This window comes from Dipodomys merriami, unplaced genomic scaffold (genome assembly GCF_024711535.1).
Source record: "Dipodomys merriami isolate MVZ:Mamm:240054 unplaced genomic scaffold, mDipMer1.0.p SCAF_33, whole genome shotgun sequence".
Classification (NCBI taxonomy): Eukaryota; Metazoa; Chordata; class Mammalia; order Rodentia; family Heteromyidae; genus Dipodomys; species Dipodomys merriami.
The window spans coordinates 3161490-3186942 of NW_027204826.1; the positions used below are offsets into that span (position 1 = coordinate 3161490).

The following is a 25453-nucleotide window of genomic DNA, read 5'->3' on the forward strand; positions in this document are numbered from 1 at the left end:
AGAAAAAAGCTGGAAGTGGTGCTGTGGCTCAAGTGGTAGAGCGCTAGCCTTGAGCTGAAGAGCTGAAGTACAGTGCCCAGGCCCAGAGTTCAGGCCCCACAACCGGACCCCCAAAGAAAAGAAAAAAAGAAAGAAAGAAAAGAAAGACCTGATGCCACATGAAAGTCTGCAACTGTCCAGCCCCAGAGACAATGTCCAAAGTTGTCTGTCCTCACTGCAATCTCATTCATCTGCACTCTTGGAGTCTCCTGCCCTGCGAAGATGCCAGGGTTACCACGGTGATTGGGTGTTTATACCCAGCAAGAGGACTCCAGTGTTTCTTTCTCCTTTGTTCATTCTGGGGTTTGAACTCAAAACTTGGGCTCTGTCCCTTAGCTTTTTCTTTTCTTTTATTCTTTGTGTTGGTTTTAGGGCTCAAACTAAGGAACTTGTACTCTCCCTTGGCTTTTTTTTTTTTTTGCTCAAAGCTGATGCTCTACATACTTGAGCCATGGGAGCTTTTTGCCACTTAATTGGAGATTAGAGTCTTACAGACTTTTTTTGGGGGGGGGTTCTGGTCGTGGGGCCTGAACTCTGGGCCTGGGCGCTGTCCCTCAGCTCTTCAGCTCAAGGCTAGCGCTCTACCACTTGAGCCACAGCACCACTTCTGGCTTTTTTCTTTTTGCTTATGTGGTGCTGAGGAATTGAACCCAGGGCCTCATGCATGCAAGGCAAGCGCTCTACCACTTAGCCACCTTCCCAGCCCCTTACAGACTTTTTTTTTTTCTGCCTGGACTGGTTTGGAACCATGATCCTTAGATCTTGGCCTGCTGAGTAGCTCGGACTGAGCCACTAGTGCCTAGCTTCCTCTTTTATTTTTAAATATAATATACCTTAGTTATACAGAAATGGAAGGATAAAGCATGAACAACTGCAGCAGTGGAACTCTCTAGATACTATATTGAAAATGAACTATACAGCTTGTGGGTGGAGACAGGAGGGAAAAACTGGGAGAGAGTCAAGGAAGGGGAGACACTGTCCAAAAAGAAATGTACTCATAGTCCGATGCTGATGGCTCACGCCTGTAATCCCAGCTACTCAGGAGGCTGAGATCTGAGGATCGAGGTGTAAAGCCAGCGCAGGCAGGAAAGTCTGTGAGACTCTTCTCTCCAGTGAGCCAGCAAAAAGCCAGAAGCGGGGCTGTGGCTCAAGTGGTAAGGCGCTAGCTTTGAGCAGAAAGCAGCCCTGGGACAGTGCCCAAGCCCCGAGTTCAAGCCTCACGACTGGCACCAAATAAAGAAAAAGACAAAACAGAAGTCAGACTCATGGACTTTACGCATGGGATTCTGAGATCTCAGCCTCCAGAGCCGCTGGATGACAGGCGTGCGCCTGGGGCGCCTGGCTCACAGTAATTGCTATTATAATCCTGTCCTTGTTATTGTCATCCTTCCCATAAAGAAGTGGTAAGGTCTGCTCCACTACGGGACTCGAACCTTGATATTGTCTATTGTCTGTCCCTTACTTTCCTCCCACCCTCAACTCACTCCGACCCTCCAGGTCGCGGGACTAGCGGGAGAAAAAAAAAAAAAACAATACGCGGAGCTAGCTAAGTTTGTCCTCCACGCGCCGCCTTCGTCCGCCCAGGGGCGCAAGGTGCGTCCTCCCGGAGGCTCCGCCCACCGGCGTTTGGTGCGTCCTTTCCCCAGGCTCCGCCCACAAGCGCGTGTTTCGTCCTTCCGGAGGCTCCGCCCCTGACGTCCGTGCGTGAGTCCGGCCCCCCGCGCGCCGGATCCGGAGCGGCCCGCGAGCTCGCACCGGCTTCTCCGCAGCCTCCGCCACCGCGCCGCCATCGCCGCGATGCTGGGCGCCGCTCTCCGCCGTTGCATCGTCGCCGCCGCCGTCCGGGCGGGTCCCCGAGGCCTGCGGCACTCAGCCCCGGCCCTCAGCCCCGCCGCCGGTAAGCCCAACGGCTGCCGCCGCCCGCGCCCGCGTGTCCTTGCGGTGACCTGGGCCCCCGCCGCCACTCGAGGGCAGGCTCCCCCCGCGGCCTAGGCCGGGCCCCGCGCGCCGGCGGCCGAGCCCGGCCCCCGCGGCCGCCCCGGCTGCTCCCCGGGGGGTCGGCCCGCGGCTCGGCCGGCCCCGCGGCGGGTCGGAAGCGGGGTGCGGCGGACCCCTTGGCGTCCCCGGGGGCCCGGCCGTGACCCGGGCCGACCCCGCCGCCGGCTGGCCCGCGGCGCCCGGCGAAGGTGACATTGAGCCCGGGGCGCGGCCCGCCCTTCCCGCCCCGAGACCCCGACGTCCGGTGAGCGGCCGGATCCGGGCGCCGGGGAAACGGTCGTGCCGCGTTCCGACCTCTCGGCGCTCGGAACCGACGGCGGCGAGGTGCTGGGATACGCGGCGCTGGCTGCCCTGACCCAGAGCCCGGCGGCTTCCCGGGTTCCCCTCGCTCCGAAGGTCATCGGCACCCCCCCCCCCCCCCCAGCTCGGAGGAAGACTCTGGGTTGCTGGAGTGCGAACCATGGCTCCTCTTTCGCGGCCTCTCTGCATATGTGCTGGGAGATTCCGTGTCCCAAACGATGTCGTTGATTTTTCTTCTGGTTCTGGGCCTGGTACCCAGGACGCTGCACCTGCAAAGCTTTGCCACAAAACTACCTACGTCGCAGCCACGGCTTATTTACATCCCAGCCATATTTTATTTGTCTGACGCCAGGAGAGAGGGTCTCGCCTGGGAACCCGTTAGTGCTGTACTCTTCCTTTCTTCCTTCTTTTCTTTTCTCTTTTCTTTCTGTGTGAACTCAGCTTCTGGGCGTTGGTAGATTCACCCTTCTCTCCCCCCCCTCCCACCCCCCCACAGGCTGCTGCTGCTCTACCACTTGAGCTTGCAGCTTCCTCCTTCCCCCGCCTTCCCTTTTTCTGGTCTTAGACTTTAACTCAGTCCGGGCGCTGTCCCTTTGTTTTTTCCTCGCCTCAAGGGTAGTGCTTTACCAGCTTTACCACTCGGGCCACACCTCCACTTTCGTCTTTTCCGGGGTTAATTGGAGATTAGAGTCTCCGAACTTGTCCTGCCCTGGACCCACGATCTCAGATCTCAACCTCCTCTGTAGCTAGGATTACAGTCTTGAGCCACAGGCACCTACCTACCTAGCACCTTGCCTTTTAGTTAACAGTCGTTGCCCTTGAATGCTAGTCCATGATTATGGTGTAAAATATGAAATGTAGGTTTTAAGGCCTACATTTAGGCCCATTGAAACATTAACTCACACATTGAAAAACTGACATTATCTGACTCTTTGAACCTAAAGGATACTTTTCACCTCATTCAGTTTGGGCTTAAGTGTCCTAGAACAATAGGGCTGGAGTAAGCTTAGACACCATAGAAATTCTTGTTTTAGAAGAAAATGAGGCCCACCTTGAGAACTAGCTCTTCAATTAGCAGGGGAAATGTCTTCTGTTTCTTAGCTTTGGTTGTTAGCCTTGACTCACTCTGCTGTTCGGACTTTGTGGAGTCATTTTTTTTTTCCTTACTGCAAAAGTAGCAAATACTTTCTTAAACTTTTTTTCAGATGACATTTTGGATTTTTTTTTTTTTTTTTGGTCAGTCGTGGGCCTTGAACTCTGGGCCTGAGCGCTGTCCCTCAGCTCTTTAGCTCAAGGCTAGTGCTCTACCACTTGAGCCACAGCGCCACTTCTGGCTTTTTTTCTTTTTGCTTATGTGGTGCTGAGGAATCGAACCCAGGAGCTCATGCATGCAAGGCAAGCACTCTACCACTGAGCCACCTTCCCAGCCCCTCTTCTACATTTTTAAAGCAGGTTTGGGAAATGGCAGAAATTTTTGGCAAACCATACAGTAAGTAAATTATTTCCTTGTTGATTTATCTCTCAGGTATTCTGTTCACCCTCCCAAGCCAATAAACTAATGGCTTTATTTTAGATGTTTGTCCCATGTCATTGCCACTAGGAGGCAGTGTTGGTCATAAGCAATGTCAGCTGCTTTTTATATGTGTGATTCTTGGCATGTTACTTTACCTTAAGTCTCAGCTGCCTTTTGTGTAAAGTCAAAGTAATTTGGGGTAGTTGTGAAGCTAAATGAGATAGTGTAACTTATCATCTTGTCTAGCAGAAGTACTTAATACAACTGTGCCTTGGTAAAGGATGAAATTGAGTCTGATTAGTGCCTCCTAAGGGTTAGGGGATTTTGTGGCCAGAACATAACAAAGACATAGCTTCAAGGCTACATAACATATTCCATCCTCTATGTAGCGTAGTGTCTAAACTGCATGGATTTGCTGTATTACTATGCATTTCAGTTTTGGATTTTTCAATGCTATGGATGGAATCTAGGGCCCTATAGGCAAGCACTGTACCACTGAACCATGTCCCTAGCCCATTCATTTTTGGGTAACACTAGTGAAGATTTGTGCCTCATAAGGACCAGTATGAGACTAGAGGTTTACTCTATTGAAAGTCAGAGAAGAGAGCCATTATGGTGCTACGCATCTGTAATACCAGCTATTTGGGCGAGGTGGAGGCAGCCAAGATAGGGAAAGTGAGCCGCGACCCTATCTCAAAAACAGAGTAGAGAACAAAAGATTGGGTTCGGTTCTCAGCACCACAAAAGCCAGAAAAGCTAGGCATAGTAGCCTGCATATATATCATCTCAGCACTAGGGAGGCTGTTACTTAAAAAACCCTGTCTCAAAAAACAAACATGAAAATTAATTTTATTTCTTTTTTTGGTCCAGGCGCTTGTACTCGGCCTGGGGTCTGGGCACTGTCCCTGAGCTTTTTCTCTCAAGGGTGGCACTCATCACCCAGAGCCACAGGCTCCACTTTCAGTTTTCTGGTGGTTAATTAGAAGAGTCTCATGGACTTAATTTTCCTTCCTGGCTTTGAACAGAGGTCCTCAAATCTCAGCCTCACGAGTAGTTAGGATTATAGGTTTGAGCCACTTAGCATTCAGCATGAATTTCTTTTTCTTTTTCCTCTCTGTTCTGGGGCTTGAACTCAGGGGTTGGGTACTGTCCCAGAGACTTCATGCTCAAGGCTAGTGCTCTACCATTGAGCCACAGCCTCACTTCCCAGCCTTTTCTGTTCTCTTTTTATGTGGTACTGAGGAATCGAACCCAGAGTTTCATGCATGCTTAGACAAGCACTACCAGTAAGCCACATTCCCAGCCCAAATTTCATTTCTTGAATGAGGATAAGGTCAAGTGAATCTAGAGGATTTAGAGAGGAGTCTAACAATAAAAAAGTTAAGCCGGGCGCTGGTGGCTCACGCCTGTAATCCTAGCTACTCAGGAGGCTGAGATCTGAGGATCGCGGTTCAAAGCCAGCCCGAGCAGGAGAGACCGTGAGACTCCTGTCTCCAATAAACCAATAAACCACCAGAAAACCGGAAGTGGTGCTGTAGCTCAAGTGGTAGAGCGCTCACCTTGAGCTGAAGAGCTGAGGGACAGCACCCAGACCCAGAGTTCAAGCCCCACGACAGACAAAAAAAAAAAAAATTTAAGTCTCCAGTTTGAAACATAATATAATAGTTTCCCAGTTACATGCTGAGTTGATAGATTATTCCAACTAATGGTTAAGTTCTCCAGTCGGGCCTTTAGAACCTGTGAAGTCCAGGCCGGCAGCCTCACCTGGGAGTGGGTAGGGCTTCTCTCCCTCTGAGCAGCACAGGCAGCTTATCAACCTCTCTCTTTTTCTCCTCTGGTATCTTCAGGTTGTATCAAAGCAAAGGAATTCACCATAATTTGCCTTTTGAGTGTAACTACTAGGTGGTGGTAGAGATACCTGTATCATTTCCTCTAAAAAACAATGATGAGGGCATGAATTTGTATAAAGTACACAGTATACATGTGGAATTATCTATCCCTTATAGTGTTAATATATACTAATAAAAACATTAAGTGTATGGGAGAAAAGTATTAAGAATACATCTGCTGTAACACTGCAGTTAAGGACTTTTTTTTTGTGCCAGTCCTGGGGTTTGAACTGAAGGCCTTGGCAGTGTTTCTGAGCTGCTTTTGCTCAAGGCTAGTGCTCTACCACTTGAGCAACAATTCTACTTTTGGCTTTTTTTTGTAATTTAGTAGAGATAAGAGTCTCATGGAAGCTGGGCGCCGGTGGCTCATGCCTGTAATCCTAGCTACTTTGGAGGCTGACATCTGGGGAACATGGTTCAAAGCCAGCCTGGGCAGGAAAAGTCTGTGAGACTCTTATTTCCAATAAACCACTCAGAAAACTGGAAGTGGCGCTGTGGCTCAAGTGGTAGACTGCTAGCCTTGAGCTGAAGAGCTGAGAGTGCCCAGGCCCAGAGTTCAAGACCCACAACTGACAAAAAAAAGTCTCATGGACTTTTTTGCCCTGGCTGTCTTCAAAGTGATCCTTAGATCTCAGCCTCCTGAGTAGCTAGGTTTATAGGTGTGTCACTGTTGCCTGGTTTAGGAATATAATTTTATTCATGGAAGAGATGTATGTGTATTCCCAATGCATGAAGTCCCATATGGGCCCAGCAGTGAGCAAACTGAGTAGAAGAGGGTAAACTTACTAGGGCTAGGATAAAGATTGGAGATGAAGCTTTTTTTTTTTTTTGGTCGGTTCTGGGGCTTGAACTCTGTGGACCTAACCTTGAGCTCTTCAGCTCAAGGCTAGTGCTCTGCCACTTGAGCCACAGTGCCACTTCCGGTTTTCTGGTGATTCATTGGAGATAAAGAGTCTCATGTACTTTCCTGCCTGGACTGGCTTTGAACCATGATCCTCAGATCTTAGCCTCCTGAGTAGCTAGGATTACAGGTGTGGAGCCAACAGCCTGGCAACAGATTATCAGTGGAGAAGAGGGTTATGACAACCTATGTTTTCTGATACATCAATGTATTAGTCTTGTAAGCTCATTAAATGTCTACATAGTCTCAATTATTTGGGTATATTGAAGTGGAAACATGCCTCCCCCCTCCCTTTTTAAAATTTTTGCTAGTCCTGGGGCTTGAACTCAGGGCCTGAGCACTATCCCTGAGCTTCTTTTGCTCAAGACTAGCTCTCTACCACTTGAGCCACAGTGCTACTTACAGCTTTTTCTGAGTGGTTTGGGGATGAGAGTTTCATTGACTTTCCTGCCCAAGATGGTTTCCAACCTTGATCCTCAGATCTCAGCCTCCTGAGCAGATTACAAGTGTGAGCCACTTCAGCATGGTTTTTTTTGTTTTTTTTTTTTGTCGGTCGTGGGGCTTGAACTCTGGGCCTGGGCGCTGTCCCTCAGCTCTTCAGCTCAAGGCGAGCGCTCTGCCACTTGAGCTACAGTGCCACTTCCGGTTTTCTGGTGGTTTATTGGAGATAGGAGTCTCACGGTCTTTCCTGCCCGGGCTGGCTTTGAACCGAGATCCTCAGATCTCAGCCTCCTGAGTAGCTAGGATTATAGGCGTGAGCCACCAGCGCCCGGCGTGAGCCACCAGCGCCCGGCAACTTCAGCATGTTTATGCACACATTTTACTTCATTCTTGCCCTCTGTTGTGAAGATAAGTTATATCTCTGGGAAAATTGAGGCAGATATTTTGCTATAAGCTTAAACAACAATTTAGGTGAGAATTACAATCTAATAGTGACATCCATCTCCTGAATTGGCTCCTCTTCTCTGATTTTCCTCTATTCTTCCTCTTGCCCACTCTTACATTAGAGATACAGAAGATCCTCTTAGCATTTAGGTTTCTGTGTGTCCTTAGCACTATAGTATTTATCGAGAGGTTTTTGGTAAGGTAGGGTGTGTGTGTGTGTGTGTGTGTGTGTGTGTGTGTGTGTGTGTGTGTGTGTGTGTGTGTGTGTGTGTGTGTGTGTGTGTGTGTGTGTGTGTGTGTGTGTGTGTGTGTGTGTGTGTGTGTGTGTGTGTGTGTGTGTGTGTGTGTGTGTGTGTTGGTAAGGTAGGGTGTGTGTGTGTGTGTGTGTGTGTGTGTGTGTGTGTGTGTGTGTGTGTGTGTGTGTGTGTGTGTAGCATGCAAGAGCCCAACCTTAAAAAATAGAGCTGCTAGCACTCTTGGCTCATGCCTGTAATCCTAACTACTCTGGAGGCTAAGATCTGAGAATCTCAGTTTGAAGCCACGCCAGGCAGAGAAGTCCCTGTGAGACTCATCTCCAATTAACCACTCAAAAACCAAAAGTAGGACTGTTTCACATTGGTAGAGTGCTAGCCTTGAGTAAAAGGGCCCTGAGTTCAAGCCCCACAACTGACCAAAAAACCCCAAAAAACAGAGCTGCTGTAATCCCATATGGCTGGAGGATTGTACATTTGGGGCCAGCTTGTGCTACACAAACCTTGTGTCAAAAAAAATAACTAAATACACTAGGCAATATATGTCAAGGACTGGCTTTATTACTTTTCTTCTCGTTACTGAGGTTTGAAGCCAGCCTTGGGCTTCTTCATAGGTGTTCTTACCACTTGAGCCACTCCACCAGCCCCCAAGGACTATATCATGCATTGAAATCATTATTCACTTTCCTTGTAGCTATCCAGTCAGCTCGCTGCTATTCCCATGGGTCACATGAGACAGATGAGGAGTTCGATGCTCGCTGGGTGACATACTTCAACAAGCCAGACATAGATGCCTGGGAACTGCGTAAAGGTAAGTGGAATATGGGCACAATGTCTGTTTTGGTATGTAAGAATGAACTGAATTCACTACTTGGTTGAAAGCAGTTATTTTGAAAACATACATAGTGTAAACAAGTTTCTAAAGTGTTTCCGTAAAGTAGAATTTTTAAGCCTGGAATTTTTTTTTTTTTTGTTGGTCATGGGGCCTGAACTCTGGGCCTGGGTGCTGTCCCTGAGCTGTTCAGCTCAAGGCTAGCACTCTACCACTTGAGCCACAGCACCCACTTCCAGCTTTTTCTAGTTATGTGGTGCTGAGGAATCTAGGGCCTTATGCATGTAAGGCAAGCACTCTACCACTGAGCCACCTTCCCAACCCCAAGCCTGGGTTTGTGTTTTGTTTTGTTTTGTTTTTTTGTCGGTCGTGGGGCTTGAACTTGGCCTGAGTTCTGTCCCTCAGCTCTTCAGCTCAAGGCTAGCACTCTACCACTTGAGCCATAGCGCCACTTCTGGTTTTCTGGTGGTTTATTGGAGATAAGAGTTTCGCGGACTTTCCTGCCCGGGCTGGCTTTGAACCGGGATCCTTAGATCTCAGCCTCCTGGGTAGCTAGGATTACAGGCGTGAGCCACCAGCACCCAGCTAAGTCTGGGGTTTTAAACCAGGATTTTTAAACTACTTAACATTTTGAGCCAGACAGTTCTTTGTCATTGGAGGAGGAGGGTGTCCTTTGCACTATAGAGTACTTAAGCAGTATCCTCGCCCACTAGATACACACATAAATGCACACATACACATGCACACACAAAAACTATAGTTGTAGAAATAGTTGCTCAGTGTTCCTTGGGTGGCAAATTCCCTAATTGAAAACCATTGCAATAGAAATAGGGATAGCTGAGTAGAGAGAGGTGAGAGTTCTATCCCTTTCACATACTTTATACAAGCTGTCACTTGATTCTCCTCTAGTCTGGGTAATGGGCTGAGGGTTTTCATTTTTATTCTCAATCATGAGTTGCTTTGTTCTGGACTTGCATGTTTCTTTTAACATGAACAAGTGGCATTAATTATTATCTCAAACCAGAAATTCCATATCTGGTTGTATGGCTTACACATGACTATGTTCACTTGTATCCTTTGTTTAAATATCTTACAATAATGACAGCAATAAACCTAAGTGCTTTAAGGCTTCTCTGCTGGAATGTAATGACTTCATTGTGCTGTAGCCAAGGAACTTGTTACTGAATAATCTTTAGAAGAAGTAATGAAATAACAGCAATTCTGCATTCCCATTAAGAGAGTCTAGTGGATCTGTCATTTGTGCAGACACAAAAGTAATCATGCCCAGTCATTTTATGGTTGAATGTTTATGAGTCTGCCCACTAGCATTTCTCTATAATGTCTCCTTAATACACTCATTTGGGCTTCATTAGCTCTCTCTCCTTAAGCATTTCTCTGCTTTCAATTGCTTTCCCAGGGGATCTATTTTAAAGCATTCAAAATATGTACATGTTAAGAGTTGAAGAGGTGAATTGCAAGTTACTTTCTTTTTTTCTTTTTTTGTCGGTCATGGGGCTTGAACTCTGGGCCTGGGCGCTGTCCCTGCGCTCAAGGCGAGTGTTCTGCCTCTTGAGCCACAGCGCCACTTCAGGTTTTCTAGTGGTTTATGGAGATCAGAGTCTCATGGACTTTTCTACCCGGGCTGGCTTTGAATCGCGATCCTCAGATCTCAGCCTCCTGAGTAGCTAGGATTACAGGCATGAGCCACCGGTGCTCAGTTTACTTCCTTATTTGAAAAGATATTATTATGAAAATAGAACTTTAATTGGTCTGGGAAGGTGGCTCAGTGGTAGAGTGCTTGCCTCACATGCATGAGGCCCTGGCTTTGATTCCTCAGCACCACATAAGCAGAAAAAGCGGAAAGTAGTGCTGTGGCTCAAGTGGTAGAGCACTAGACTTGGGCTGAAGAGCTGAGGGACAGTGCCCAGACCCAGAGTTCAGACCCCATGATCAACTGAAAAACAAAATAAAATAGAACTTTAGTTGATAAAGAGTTTTTCCTTTAGCCTGTGAGCGATTTATTTTTGAATCAAAAAATTCAATCATCAATTTTATTATTAGCTGGGTTTTTTTTGTTTGCTTTTTGGTTCCAGTCTTGAGGCTTAAACTCAGGGCCTGTCCCTGAGCTTTTGTACTCAAGGCTAGTTAGTGCTCTACCATTTGAGCCACAGCTTCACTTTCAGCGTTTTGGTTAATTGGAGATAAGTCTGAGATTTTCCTGCGTGGGCTGGCTTTGGACTGTAACTCTCAGATCTCAGTCTCCTGAGTAGCTGGGATTATAGGCATGAGCCAGCTTACTATTATTTTTTTTTTAATTGTGATTAAGTGATTACATAAATTTCACAAAATTCACAGTATTGTGAGATAATGATATTTAAAGTCACAAACACATTCTAACCTTCCTGGGGCAAGTTGTTTTTTATCATGGTCTATAAAGTTTATGAATTCTATGAGCTTTGATGATACAGTTATTTCTTCCACATCGGGTAATATGTACATTTCTATCCTTTCGCTTTGTGTCAGTTGTTCCCTCTTTCCTGCTCATTTCCTCCCTCCCATCGCTGCCATTGAGTTGCTTAGTTCATTTTGATCAATGACCAGTGCAGCTAAGGGGTCCTGCTGTTGTATGTTTTCCCCTGTGTGAGTTATTTATCATATAATTCAACTAATACACTGTGGAAGATCCCCTCTGATCTTACCATCTAGAATGTGTTAATGCTAGTTTCTCATGGGTTTCATAGAAAATAGAGGCTCAAACAGATAAAGTTGCTTGTCTTCTTTTAAATTGACAGGGATGAACACACTTGTTGGCTATGATCTGGTTCCAGAACCCAAAATCATTGATGCTGCTTTGCGGGCATGCAGACGGTTAAATGATTTTGCTAGTGCTGTTCGCATCCTAGAGGTGGTTAAGGTCAGTGAAACAACAGTGAATGGAACTGGGAACCCTGTTGATAAGGTATCAGTGTATTGTATATTTGAATTTGTTAAAATAATCTAAAATTTGGGTTTGTTGTTGTTGGGAGTGGTGGTCGTGGGGCTTGAATTCTGGGCCTTTGTGCTGTCCCTCAGCTCTTCAGCTCAAGGCAAGCGCTCTACTACTTGTGCCACAGCGCCACTTCCGGTTTTCTGGTAGTAAATTGGAAATAAGAGTCTCACAGCTTTTCCTGTCTGGGCTGGCTTTGAACCGCGATCCTCAGTCTCAACCTCCTGAGTAGCTAGGATTACAGGCGTGAGCCACCAGCGCCCAGCCCTCATGACTTTTACCTCCAGCAAAAAGCTGGAAAAGGAGGCATAGCTTAAGTGGTAGAGGTTTGGTGATCAAGCTCCAGTACTGACATTTAAAAAAAAAATGCACAAAGCTGGGCGCTGGTGGCTCATGCCTGTAATCCTAGCTACTCAGGAGGCTGAGGTCTGAGGATCGGTTCAAAGCCAGCCTGGGCAAGAAAGTCTTTAAAACTCTTATCTCCAATAAACCACCAGAAAACCAGAAGTGGTGCTATAGCTCAAGCGGTAGAGCGCTAGCCTTGAGCTGAAGAGCTGAGGGACAGCGCTCAGGCCCAGAGTTCAAGCCCCACGACCAACCAAAAAAAAGAAAAAAATGTACAAGATATCTTTTTATTCAGTTGTTTACAATTCTATTTGAGAATTTATCTGAAGGAGATAACGGACATGAGCAAGCTTAACTGCAAAGTTTTTTTTCTTTTGCTTTTGGGGGAGGGGAGGTTCCATTTGTGGGCCTGAACTCTGGGCCTGGGCACTGCCCCTCAGCTCTTCAGCTCAAGGCGAGCGCTCTACCACTTGAGCCACAGAGCCACTTCTGGCTTTTTTTTTTCTGCTTATGTGGTGCTGAGGAATCGAACCCAGGGCCTCATGCATGCAAGGCAAGTGCTCTGCCACTGAGCCACCTTCCCAGCCCTGCAAAGGGTTTTTATCTTGTTGCTCTTTGTGATATGAAATGAATGTTAGTGGTTTCAGAACAGGTTATATCCAACTCAGTACTGTAGAAATGACTGTTAAACTAAGTATTTGTCAGAAGTCTCCTGTCCTGGACATGCATGTTCTCTGTCTGTAACAGAGAAGTTCAAGGGGGAAGTGACATTCTTTTTTTTTTTTTTGAAATGGAAGTGACATTCTTTATAACGGGTAAGATAATTAAACGGCTCTGTAGGCGATCAATCCATTCAGCACTGGTAGTTAATTCAGTTAGGGTCTCAAATTGGAAGCAAATTAAAAAACTTTCCCTGTGTTAATTTAATTTTTCTTGTTGCCTGCTGGGCATATTTAATTATCTTTACAAAATTCTGTCATCACCATCTTCTTTTCCAATCATTCCAGATTTGTCATTTATTTTTTTATTTTTTTGTTGGTCATGGGGCCTGAACTCTGGACCTGGGTGCTGTCCCTGAGCTCTTCAGCTCAAGGCAAGTACTCTACCACTTGAGCTACAGCACCACTTCCAGCTTTTTCTGCTTCTGTGGTGCTGAGAAATCGAGTCGAGGCCTCATGCATGTAAGACAAGCACTCTACCACTGAGCCACTTTCCCACCTGTCTTTTGTTATTTTTATTTATTTTTATTTTTTGTAGTATTGGAGGTTGAACTCAAGGCCTAGAGCATGCTAGGCAAGTGTTTTCACATATGGGCCATGAACCCCGACTCATTGTTCTATTGGTTTTTTGGTTTGGGTTTTTTTTTTGGTCAGTTGTGGGGCTTGAATTCTGGGCCTGGGCACTGTCCCTTCACTCTTCAGCTCAAGGCGAGCACTCTACCATCTGAGCCACTGTGCCACTTCCGATTTTCTGGTGGTGAATTGGAGATAAGAGTCTCACTGCCTTTCCTTCCCTGAGCTGCCTTTGAACCATGATCCTCAGATCTCAGCCTCCTGAGTATCTAGGATTATAGGCATGAGCCACTGGTGCCCAGATATTTATATGAGTTTTTGAGACAGGGTCTCATTAACTTCAAGGCTCAAATTATCTTTAAAACTATGAGCACAGAACCTGTGTTGAGTTTGCTACCAGCTTCTATATATGATTAAAAGCTTTTTCAAATTCCTTTTGTTAACAGACAGCTTTTCAAGAAAGTTAACTGTGACTATTCTCTTTGCCAACAGGACAAAGCAGGACCTCATAAGGAAATCTACCCCTATGTTATCCAGGAACTTAGACCAACTTTAGATGAACTGGGAATCTCCACGCCTGAGGAACTGGGCCTTGACAAGGTGTAAACCTCCACAGGTAAGGAGCATGCCACTTCCTGAGAGAGGAGATTGGAGGTTGATGCTCAGCACCCACAGAGGCTGGTCTGGCCAGAGGTTGTGGCCCAGTGACAAGTGAGATGAAGGTTTCTAGCTGTTAGCATTTGTACCTCTTTCCATGATGTAAAGATGCCATGAGGATGCCATAACTGAAAAGTGTCCATGTGAACTCCTTCAGGCATAAAGTAGCATAGATGACAGACAGCACAGTGTGTTCATGTATCTGCACTTGCATTTCCAAATGAGGTCATTTTGCCATAGTTCATTTGTGGGTTGGTTGTTTTTTCCCCAAGAAAACAGTACTCTACATAGTTACATTAGAAGCCTCTGTGTGCCCTTATTTGTAGTAGAGTTTGTGTGATAGCACTGACTGTTTTATTAGAACTAAATAATAGGTCCATACCCATCATTCAGTGATAAAGCTTTGTGGTTAACTTGTTCTCTATGGAAAGACCAGACCAATACAACCACAGGATAGGGTACAGAGCAGTTCTTTCTCAAAAAACCACCAGATGGCGGGGGCTTATGCCTGTAATCCTAGCTACTCAGGAGGCTGAGATCTGAGGACCACTGTTCAAAGCCAGCCCGGGCAGGAGATTTATCTCCAGTAAACGACTAGAAAACTGGAAGTGGTGCAGTGGCTCAAGTGCTTGCCTTAACAGCTGAAATGCTGAGGGGTGCCCAGGCCCAGAGTTCAAGCCCCACAACTGACAAAAAAACAAAAACTAGGCTAGGTGCAACTGGCTCACATCCATAATTCTAGCTGTTCAGAAAAGCTGAGGTTGCTGGGAATATGGCTCAGTGGTAGAGAGTGCTTGCCTAGCATTCATGAATCCCTGGGTTTGATTCCTTAGTACCACATAAACAGGAAAGGTCAAAAGTGGCACTGTGGCTCAAGTGGTAGAGTGCTAACCTTGAACAAAAGAAGTTCAGGGGCAGTGCCCAGGTCCTGAGTTCAAGTCCCAGAACTGCAAAAAAGAAAAAGAAAAAGAAAAGAAAAAGAAAGAAAAAAAGGCTGAGATCTGAAAAATATTGTTCAAAGTCAGCCTGGGCAGAGAAATCTGAGAGATTATCTCCAGTATATGAGGCCCCGAGTTCTGATCCTTCCATCAGAAATAATGCAAATAAAACAACTTTAAAAGCTTTTATTTTTATGTATTTTAATTTTTTTTTTAGTTTTGTCAGTTGTGGGGCTTGAATTCAGGGCTTGGATGCTGTCCCTCAGCTTTTTTTTTTTTTTTTTTTTTTTGCCAGTCCTAGGGCTTAAACTCTGGGCTTCGGTACTGTCTCTTAGCTCCTTTTTACTTAAGGCTAGTGCTCTACCACTTGAGCCACAGTGCCACCTCCAGCCTTTTCCATGAGTAATAGGAGATGAGTATCACAGACTTCCTGCCCAGGCTGGGTTTGAACCACAGTCCTCAAATCAAATCCTCCTGAGTAGCTAGGATTGTAGGTGTGAGCCACCAGGGCCCCGCTAATTTTTTTTAATTTTTGGTGCTGCACCTCAGGCTCTCTTGCTCTCACTTGGCTTTTTTCCTCAAAGCTGGTGGCCTGTTACATGAGCCACAGCTCCACTTTTGGCTTTTTGCTTGTTAATTGGAGCTAAGAGTCTCCTGGACTTTCCTGCCAGGGCTGGCTTTGAACGACAATCCTCAGATTTCAGCCTCAATCCTGAATATCTAGGATTACAGGTGTGTACCACTGGTTCCTGGCTTACTTTTTTAAACACTTTTTACCAAACACCTTTTTTTTGTGTGTGTGCTGGTCATGAGCTTGGCCACTGTCCCTGAGCTTTTTCACTGAAAGCTAGTACTCTACCACTTAGAGACACAGCTCCATTTCTAGTTTTCTGGTGATTAACTGGTTATCAGCATCTCGTGGACATTACTGCTGGGGCTGGCTTTGAACCATGATCCTCAGATCTCAACCTCCTGAGTAGCTAGGATTACAGGTGAGCCACTGGCACCTGGCTTATTTCTTAAATAGAATTGCTACCTATTATTAATCCTTTCTTTAATGATTCTTCATGTTTTACAGATGGGCTTCCCACAGACTTATTGGAACTGCTACTTGATTGTCAACAGTCACCTGGAAATGCTGATGATGACATATTACCTTATTTGAACAAATTTTCCTTTATTGAGTATCAAACCATGTAATGGTAACTTGGACTTTAATAAAAGGAAAATGAGTTTGAACTGAAACAAGCTGTCGGCTGTCTGCATTGAGAAGTAGAAGATGCAGTGTGCTGGGGCACTGCTTTCGGTTTCGTTGTCTTCCTATAACACACTGGCTGCAACGCTGGAGAGCTTCGGACGTGAAGGCTGTTGCCCCAGCATAGTTAGTGCTCTGCCTGATAAACTAGCTGAAGGCTAACATGTCACTGCAGCGATCCTATTGCTTTAAGTGGCAGGGCCATCAAGCACCTGTGTTAGGAACAGATTATATAATTCCCGAAGCAGGCAAAGTAAGTTTCAAAGTGGTCACTGAGAAATGGTTCCAGTAGTAGAGCACCTGTTCAGTAAACGGGAAGTCATGCATTTAAGTCCCAGTCAGTACTGGAGAGAAAAATGATGCTCTTTTGCGTTGGGATGTGGCTCAAGTGGTAGAGCACAGGTCTAATAAGCATAAGGTCTTAAATTTAATATTATTCTCCCTCTCACCACCCCCCCCCCCAAAAAAAAAAAAAAAGAGAAGTGATCACTGAAATAGTCTGGAGAATGCTCACGCCTGTCATACCTGTGTTGTGTTCTTCCCTGCCTGCTTTTTTTTTTTTTTTTCCCTTGGCCATTCCTGGGGCTTGAACTCAGGGCCTGGGTACTGTCCCTGAGCTTCTTTTGCTCAAGGCTAGCACTCTACCACTTGAGCCACAGCAACACTTCTGGCCTTTTCTATGTATGTGGTACTAAGGAATTGAACCCAGGGCTTCATGCATGCTTGGCAAGCATTCTACCACTAAGCCATATTCCCAGTCCTGCTCTTTTGTTTTTTTTTGGGGGGGGGTCCGGTTGTGGGGCCTGAACTCTGAGCCTGGTCTCTGTCTTTCAGCTCTTCTGCTCAAGGCTAGCTAGCACTCTACCACTTGAGCCACAGCGCCACTTCTGGCTTTTTTTTCCCCTGCTTATGTGTGCTGAGGAATCGAACCCAGGGACTCATGCATGTAAGGCAAGTGCTCTACCACTGAGCCACCTTCCGAGCCCTAGCCCTGCTTTTTTATTATGTGCCTGCCGTTACTTGGGCTTGAACTCAGGATTTAGGCACTGTCCCTTAGCTTTTTCTCTTAAGCTTAGTGCTCTATCACTGGAGCCACAGCTCTGCTTCTGGTTTTCTGGTGGTTAATGGGAGATAAGAGTCTCAAGGACTTATCCTGCCTAGGCTGGCTTCAAACCATGACCCTCAGATCTCAGCCTCCCAAGCTAGGATTACAGGCATGCACCACCAGTATCCAGCTTTTCTTTTCCTTTTTTACGGTTGTCAGGCTTGAATTCAGGGCCTTGCTTGTGTCCCTCAGCTCTTTTGCTCCAAGCTAGAGCTCTACCACTTTGTGCCACAGCTCCATTTCCAGTTGTCATGTGGTTCATTGTAGATGAATGTCATGGATTTTCCTATCTGGGCTGGTTTTGAATCAAGATCCTCAGATCTCAGCCTCCTGAGTAGGAAGAATTACAGGCATAAGCGTGCTGGCTAAATCTGAGACTCCTACCTTCAGCAATTAACCAGCAAAAAGCTTAAGCAGAGCTGTGGCTCACGTAGAGTTCCAGCCATAAGTGAAAAGGCCAATTGAGAGGCCAAGCTAAAAGAAATGTATGTTATTGGGGTTGGGAATGTGGCTCAGTGGTACAGTGCTTGCCTAGCATGCATGAAGCCCTGGGAAGTGGTGCTGTGGCTCAAGTGGTAACGTGCTATCCTTGAGCAAAAAGAAGCTCAGGGACAGTGTCCAGGCCCTGAGTTCAAACCCCAGGACTGGCAAAAAAAAGGAAAGAAAATGTCATTTTTGTCTTCATTTTTAGTTAACTTAGACCCATAAAACTTTGAAGACAGAAGGATTTACAGAATAGTTTAAATAAATTAATAAATTGTAATCTGGTGATAATTATGCTGAACTTTCTTGGCCCATTTAGACATCAAAATAATGAAGTTTTATATTACTGATTTTTCAAAAACTTCCCTCCTATCTGGTTAGGACCTACTTGTAATCAGCACTCTTACTTGGTTGGCTCTAGGGGCTTGGAGCTGCAGTGTTGACCTACCCTTCGGAGGCCAATTTATTAGCCTCGGAACTAGTCTCCTGAGATTCGGCAGTTCCAGCAACCATCTGGAGCTTATTTCCAGCCAGCCACAAACGAGCAGAAACATCCCTGAGGGGCTGGGGAAGTCAAGAGCCTCGACACGGCCCCTGCCCTGCCACACACACACTCAAGGGTGCGCCTCGCCCCTGTTCATTTGGGTCTGGGGAACAGGTACTGACGGGCCCGCCTTTCCCCGGCCGTGCTGGGCCCGGCCCGGCCAGCCTAGCGCCCTGGCCCCCGCGCAGCCCTCCCCGCTCCAACGTTCCATTTTAAGAAGCTGGGGCTTGGCTGAGGGTCAGCCTTAGCCAAGCCTCAGGCGAGCCCAGGGCCTCCCCGTCCGCGCCCCGACCGTGGCGGCTGACCTGGGGAGCTCCAGCCGGCCTCCGCCCCACCGTGTTTCCCAAGGTGCAGTTAAAACCACTGAAAAGGGCGGGGCGGGGCGGGGCGGAACCTTTGTGCCGACCCCCCCCAGCCGGCGGGCCGGAAGGCGCGGGCAGGCACGGCGGCCCGCGTCTGCGCCTGCGCACCGCCTGCACGCTGAGGGGAAGCCGGCGGCGGCGGCGGCGGCGCGGTCGTCGCGAGGCGGGGCTGCGGGGCGGGGCGGGGCCTGGCCATGGCGACCGCGGAGCTCTGCGGGCACGCGGTGCGGGGTTCCGCCCCGGGGCCGCGGCCCGGAGGGACCCCGCGGCCGGCGGAGCGCGCCCCCGGGGCCGTGGAGAAGCGGGGGCCCTACATGGTGACGCGCGCGCCGTCCCTTCAGGCCAAGCTGCGTGAGTGGGGCCGGAGGGGGCCGGGGTGCGGGCCGGGTGCGGGGGCGCGGGGACGCCCGCGCGGGGCAGGCCGGCTGACCCGGGCCCTTTGGCTTGCAGAGAAGCACCGGGACCTGGCCAAAGCCGTTCTGCGGAGGAAAGGCATGCTGGGGGCCTTGCCGAGCCGCCCCGACGCTTCAGGGAAAAGGTCTCCGCGGGCGCCGCCTCCTCGCCGGCGGCTTCCCCAGGCGGGCCCGGGTCTGCGCCTGCGGGGAGGCCGAGCTAGTGATGCCCAGCCGGCGACCCGGCCAAACATGGGAGGAGGGACCCCCTCCTTCCTCCCTCTAAGGCCTTGACAGTGTGGAGCGAAGGGCATGAGAATAGGGATTTGTGTCAGCCGATAGGATCCATCCCAGGATCTCGGGGTTGGGGTGGAGGGGGTCTGCGGGGACGGCCATGCTGAGTGGTGGTGGTGGTGGTGGTGTTTAAATCTTTTGTGGGTTTTGTTTTTGTGTGCCTGTACTGGGGCTTGAACTCGGGGCCTGTGCAGTGTTCCTTAGAGTTTCCGTTCAAGGCTGGAGGGTCTACCACTTGAACCAGACCCCCACGTCCGGCTTTTTGCTGATTAATTGCAGATAAGAGTCTCATCGAGTTTTCTGCCCAGGTTGGCAGATCCTCTGATTTCTGCCTTCAGAGTAGCTGGGACTACAGGCATGAGCCACCCACTCCTGGCTCTGTGCTTCTTTTTTTTTTTTTTTTTTTTTGGTCAGTCATGGAGCTTGAACTCTGGGCCTGGGTGCTGTCCCTAAACTTTCAGCTCAAAGCAAGCACTCTACCACTTGGAGCCACAGCACCACTTCCGGTTTTCTGGTGGTTTATTGGAGATGAATCTCAAGGACTTTTCTGCCCAGGCTGGCTTGGAACTATGATCCTTAGATCTCAGCCTCCTGACTAGTTAGGACTATGGGCGTGAGCCACTACTCCCAGCATTGCTTTTTATTTTTTTAAATCCTCCATTTAAATAAGGGAAGCAGGGTGGTTGCTTTCCTTGGTTTATGAAAGGGGGATTGGTGTGGTGGTATTTGGAGCTACAGTCATGAGAGCCGAGCAACCAAGTAGAAGGCAAGTCCAGAGGATGGCAGCTCTCCCTCAACAAGGGCGAGGCCTCTGGCTTTCTCTGAACTTCCCGGTGTCTCATCCCCTCTCCCCTCAGGTCAGTGAAGTTTAACAAGGGCTACACTCCTCTTAGCCAGAGTCCAGATGAGAACCTGGTGTCCCTCGACTCTGACAGGTGAGTGCTCCTTCTGCAAGTACCCCTTGGGGGAGTGGCTGGGAAACACCGCAACGCTTAGTGCCTCTGCTTGTTTCCTGACTCCTGCAAGCCCTCCGTGTGCATTTCAGGGCTGTTCTTTCCCTGGCATGGCTGGGTTCTAAGATTCATTGGTGATTGGGAGATTGTCCTGACCTCTGGTCCCCGCACTGTTAGTGTAGTGATCCTAGTCCTGCTGGAGCCAGGTGAGGGAGCCGTTTGTACTCCCCGCAGGTGCTGGGCTTGCATCCTGTGGTGTGTGGTCTTTGCTTCACAAGTCCTGCAGACCCTGCTGCATGCTCTGCTCTCTGTCAGCCACTGTGCCCAGCAGGCCTCCTGCAACTGACCATGTTCCTCTTCCAGCGACGGGGAGCTGGGATCCAGATCCTCCGGCTACTCCTCTGCAGAGGCAAGTCCAGAGCGTCTGCGCAGGGCCAGGCTGCAGGCTGCACCTCCACCACTGGCAGTGGTGTACGGTGTCTGTTGTATGCAGGGCACTTTATCGGGCTTCTGGGCTGCTCTCCGACTTTCCATTCTACCCTCTTCCTCTAGCAGAGGTATAGGTATCTTAGGAAAATCCAGGGCTGTAAATGACCTCAATCATCTTTAAGTTTTAGCTGGATAAATGCTGGTGGCACACAGCGGTACTCCTGTTCAGAGGGCTGAAATCAGGATTATGGTTCCATGTCAGCCTGGGCAAAACAGTTCATAGGACCTCTACTCAATAGAAGAAGCTGGGTGTGGTGGTGTACTCCGGCCATCCCAGCCATACAAGAAGCATAAACAGAAGGATTACTGGGCACTGGTAGCTCAATCCTCTAATCATAGCTACTGAGGAGGCTGAGATCTGGGGAGTCTGGTTAGAAGCCAGCCAGAACAGACAATCTGAGAGACTCTCTTCTCCAGCTATCCACCAAAAAGCCGGAAATAGAGCTGTGGCTCAATTGGTAGAGCGCCAGCCTTGAGTGAAAAAGGTAAGGGTCATTGCATAGGTCCTGAGTTCAAGGCCCTAGGACCAGCACACACAAAACCTAGGAAAAAGGAAAGTTAGCCCAGAAAACTTTCCCCAGCTTTGCATATTTCATCTACTCAGTTGAATGGTGAAAGCCTGTTGACTGCCCCACTTTATGGAGCCCCAGAGTTCTGCCAGTGGGAGGGTGGTGAGCCTGAGGGTGGCTGATCTGACAAGTGCAGACAAGACTACCCCCTCCCACCCAGACCCATCCTCCTGGACCACTCCCTCCATCCTGCCCTGCTGTCACACCTGTATTCAGCCTTGCTTCCCAGTGGGGAGGGGCCATAGAATAACTTAGAAACCTTCTAAAATATGACATTTGTATCCAATGTCTCAGGACTTCTCATGAGATCGGCTCCCCCAGGGGTGGAGTCCAATAAGCCTGGACAGTACTGGCCAAGGCTGCTGGTGCCCATCCACCCTGCTGCACCATGACACAGATGTTGCCTGCTCCTCTAGTCACAGGATTGGGTCTTGGGGGCAGGGTGTGGCCAGGAAGCACTGGTGTGGAAGCCCCGCCTGCCTTTTGCATCTTTGCTCATAGTTCCCTGTCTCCACCTCTTAGCAGGTGAACCAGGACGTGAGCCGGCAGCTGCTAGAAGATGGCTACCACCTGGATGAGATCCCAGATGATGAGGCCCTTGACCTCATCCCTCCCAAGCCCATGGCGTCCTCATGCTCCTGCTCCTGCTGTCTTGGGGACTCGTCCTGCACCCTTCAGTAGGCACAGCCTCCCAGCACGGGCCCTGCTGTCAGCCCGGAACTGCTGGAGGCACAGTTGGGGACTTGCAGGCTGCTGCCCCCCCATGATTCAGGAGTTAGGTGGAATTGTGCGGTTCGTTAGAGTCAGGGCGCTGTCTGTGATGGTGGCTGGCAGAGGTGGCTCAGAACCCTGCAGACATCTTGACTGGAGCTTGATAGTAGGGTGTTTAAGGGAAGGGGAAGAGCTGCACCCAGTCTGCGCCAGGCAGCAGCATATCAGGGTAGAAAACAGCACTCCAGCTTGCCGCTGGAGTCTAATGACTCTGGGTCCATGCGTGCTCCTCGTTCTAGCTCTCAGGTGGACTAGCAGCAGCTTCACCTGTAGGGATGCACAGTGCTAGGGCAGGAAGTCTTGAAGCTGGTCTTGTGTGCAGCTAGGCTGTGACCTGGGGTGTGTTCTGCTGGTCTAGCCGTCAGGGTGGGGCTTGTGACTGGCCAGCCCTTCCCAGGTAGGATAAAATGTCTCATACTTGTGTATTTATTTGTATTTCCTTGCCTGGGATGTTTCTTCAAAGGTTAAAGTTACTGCTGCTGTTCTCGTAGCTACCAGCAGGGGGCAGCGCAAGGCCAGTCAGTGCCTTCCTAGTTGGCCTTGTCCAACTTGAGTAGCAGTGGGTGAGAGGGTGTGACTGTGTGGCTTTGGCCACGGGACAGGGAGGAAAGCCCTGAGAACTCCCAGGCCCTGCCTGAGGTCAGTCTGCAGCTCAGAAGCATGGGCAAGGGCCATCCCGGGGCCTTTTCCTCTGCCCAGCTCCCTCTTACTCAGAAGCTGGAAGTGTGCCCCTGCCAGAGCACTTGCTTGGCATGCGGAAGTGCTGTGCTCAGGCCCTGTGTGCAGAGCCAGGCCTGAAGAGGACAGCTGGGGTGGGCAGCCACATTTCCGTGAGGGACCTGGGCTACTGGAGAAAGTGGCAGAACCCAAAAACCACATCCTCTTCGTGGCCATTGCTGTAATGCACAGAGAAACATGGCCGTCTGGGGGGAGGGCCTCAGAGCCAGTGACCCATGGGGGAGGCTGCAGGACCAAGCAAGGTGGAGATGGCTGGGTGTTTACCACAGACCCAAATACAACCCATAAAGGGTGCCAAGAGCCAACCTGCCTTAATTCTGAGATGGGCTATGGAGAAGGTGATGGTGGAGCGCTCACCTGGGTCTGGATGCTTTCCAGAGGTCTTGCACTTGACCTTTGTAAAAATAAATGCAATCATTCCAGCTGTGCTGTGTCTGTTGAAACAGGTTTAAGAAAGGCCTGGGTGTCCTGAGGTGAGGACAGCAGAGCGTGCTCGTGTCTGTGGCCAGGCCTCCCTGGTGTCCCTCCCCCTCTGTGCTTCCCCCTGAGCCTTTTTTCCTTTTCTGGTTGTGGGATCTGAACTCAAAGCCTTGGCACTGTCCTTAAGCTTCTTTTCTTTTCTTTTTTTTTTTTTTGGGGGGGGAGGTCGGTCATGCGGTTTGAACTCTGGGCCTGGGCACTGTCCCTGCGCTCTTCAGCTCAAGGCGAGCACTCTACCGCTTGAGCCACAGCAGCCACTTCCGGCTTTCTAGTGGTTTTATTGGAGATTAGAGTCTCATGGACTTTCCTGCCTGGGCTGGCTTTGAACCATGATCCCTTGAGCTTCTTTTGCTCAAGGCTAACGTGCTACCTCTTGAGCCAAACCTCTACTTCCAGCTTTTTGGTGGCTAATTGGAGATGAGTCTCATGGACTTTGCTGCCCAGGCTGGCTTCAAACCACCATCCTCTGATCTCAGCCTCCCAAATAGCTAGGATTGTGAGCTACTGGTGCCAGGCTGGTTTTGGGGGTTTGTCTCATTATAGGCCATGAGTGAAATGAGTAAGGTTTTTTTGGTAGTCGTGTCTTGAACTCAGGGTCTGGGCGCTGTCCCTCAGCTCTTCAGCATAAGGCTAGTGCTCTCCACTTGAGCCACAGTGCCATTTCCAGTTTTCTGGTTGTTTGTTGGAGATGAGTCTCATGGACTTTTCCTGCCTGGGCTGGCTTTGAACCGTGATCCTCAGATCTCAGTGTCCTGAGTAGTAGCTAGGATTACAAGTGTGAGCCACCGGTGCCCGGTGAAATGAGTTCTTATAAATCGACTTTCTTTATAGTGGGCTGCCCTTTAGTAAAAAGTTTGAAGCTCAAAACACAATTTTTTTTGGTGGGGGGGTCCGGTCTGGTCATGGGGCCTGAACTCTGGGCCTGGGCACTGTCCCTCAGCTCTTCAGCTCAAGGCTAGTGCTCTACCACTTGAGCCACAGCGCCACTTCTGGCTTTTTTCTTTTTGCTTATGTGGTGCTGAGGAATTGAACCCAGGGCCTCATGCATGCAAGGCAAGTGCTCTACCACTGAGCCACCTTCCTAGCCCTCAAAACCCAATTTTGCATGATCTTTCAGGACCACGTTTGTATAGCCCAGGCTGATCTTGAACTTACAACCCTCCTGCCTCAGTCTGTTCTAGCTTGCAGTGGTGCCACCATACCAGCTGCAAACCATTTTGAAGGTGGTTTCCTGATGAAACTGCGGTGTGAGCAGAAGCCCAGCTTTTTTGTCTTTTTGGTTTGTTTTGCAGACAGGGTCTGTGTAGCCCAAGCTGGCATGGAACTTGGGGTCCTCCTGTCCCAGCCTTCCCATGCCAGCCCCTGAGATAATTTCTCTGAGCCATAGCCCATTGGAGGAAACCAGTGGACCTGTCTCTGCTTACTGTGGAGTGACAGCATTTCTGAGCACCACTGCACAGGCATGAAGGGGACGTGCTCTCCTCTCCCTGCCAGCTTGGGAGAGGTGCTAGGCTTCAGTATTCCCTGCCTCCTTGGAGGAGGGACTGAGCCTCAGTACTTCCTGCCAGCTTGGAAGAGGCTTTGGCCCTCAGTACTCCCTGCCTCCTTGGGAAAGGTGCTGGGCCTCAGTATTCCCTACCAGCTTAGGAGAGGCACTGGGTCTCTAATCCTTGCCAGTTTGGAAGAGGCACTAGCTTGGGCTCACAGCGCTACATTGGGGAAAAAGACCTGGCAGTTCCCTGGGCCACATGTAGCCCACTGGGCTAGGGCTGGAGGTGCAGCTCCACAAGCACACACCTCGAAAGCACCAGGTCCTGGGTTTGATCCCAGCCGTGCCAAAAAAGTTGCAGCTTTGTGGCTCAAGTGGTAGAGCACTAGCCTTGAGCTGAAGAGCTGAGGGACAGCGCCCAGGCCCAGAGTTCAGGCCCCACGACCGGACCCCCCCCCCCCAAAAAAAAGTTTCAGCTTTGCAGGCCAATTGGTGGGGTAGCCTCAGTGTGTGAGCAGAGCCAGAACTTGCCTGGTGGCCGATGTGCTAACCCCTACTGAGGCATGAGTTCCAGGCCAGCCAGAGCCACACAGCCTGACACCACCCACTCCCTCCACTGGGGTGCTCTACCATTTGAGCCACACCTCCAACCTGGCTTTTTGCTGGCTATGCTGGACTTGGAGTATCATGGGCTTCCTGCATT

At 49.2% G+C, this 25453-nt stretch overlaps 2 protein-coding genes across 4 annotated transcripts; both read left to right on the forward strand.

Annotated features, from left to right (window-relative positions):
• The first annotated feature begins 1748 nt into the window (after positions 1-1748).
• Positions 1749-16074, forward strand: Cox5a (cytochrome c oxidase subunit 5A). Its single transcript, XM_070042867.1, has 5 exons — positions 1749-1936; positions 8471-8587; positions 11401-11522; positions 13724-13847; positions 15905-16074. The coding sequence occupies exons 1-4, from the start codon at positions 1837-1839 to the stop codon at positions 13835-13837; spliced, it is 453 nt and encodes a 150-aa protein (XP_069898968.1). The 5' UTR covers positions 1749-1836; the 3' UTR covers positions 13838-13847; positions 15905-16074.
• A 2625-nt stretch (positions 16075-18699) lies between these two features.
• Fam219b (family with sequence similarity 219 member B) lies at positions 18700-23203 on the forward strand. Of its 3 annotated transcripts, none has more exons than XM_070042870.1 (5): positions 18721-18926; positions 19026-19113; positions 20119-20196; positions 20578-20623; positions 21798-23203. In XM_070042870.1, the coding sequence occupies exons 1-5, from the start codon at positions 18770-18772 to the stop codon at positions 21951-21953; spliced, it is 525 nt and encodes a 174-aa protein (XP_069898971.1). In that variant the 5' UTR covers positions 18721-18769; the 3' UTR covers positions 21954-23203. The 3 variants fall into 3 exon arrangements, with proteins under 3 accessions (XP_069898972.1, XP_069898971.1, XP_069898969.1); XM_070042868.1 differs by having other exon boundaries at positions 18736-18926; positions 21795-23203; XM_070042871.1 differs by lacking the exons at positions 20578-20623; positions 21798-23203 and adding an exon at positions 20449-20567 and having other exon boundaries at positions 18700-18926.
• The last annotated feature ends 2250 nt before the right edge of the window (positions 23204-25453 follow it).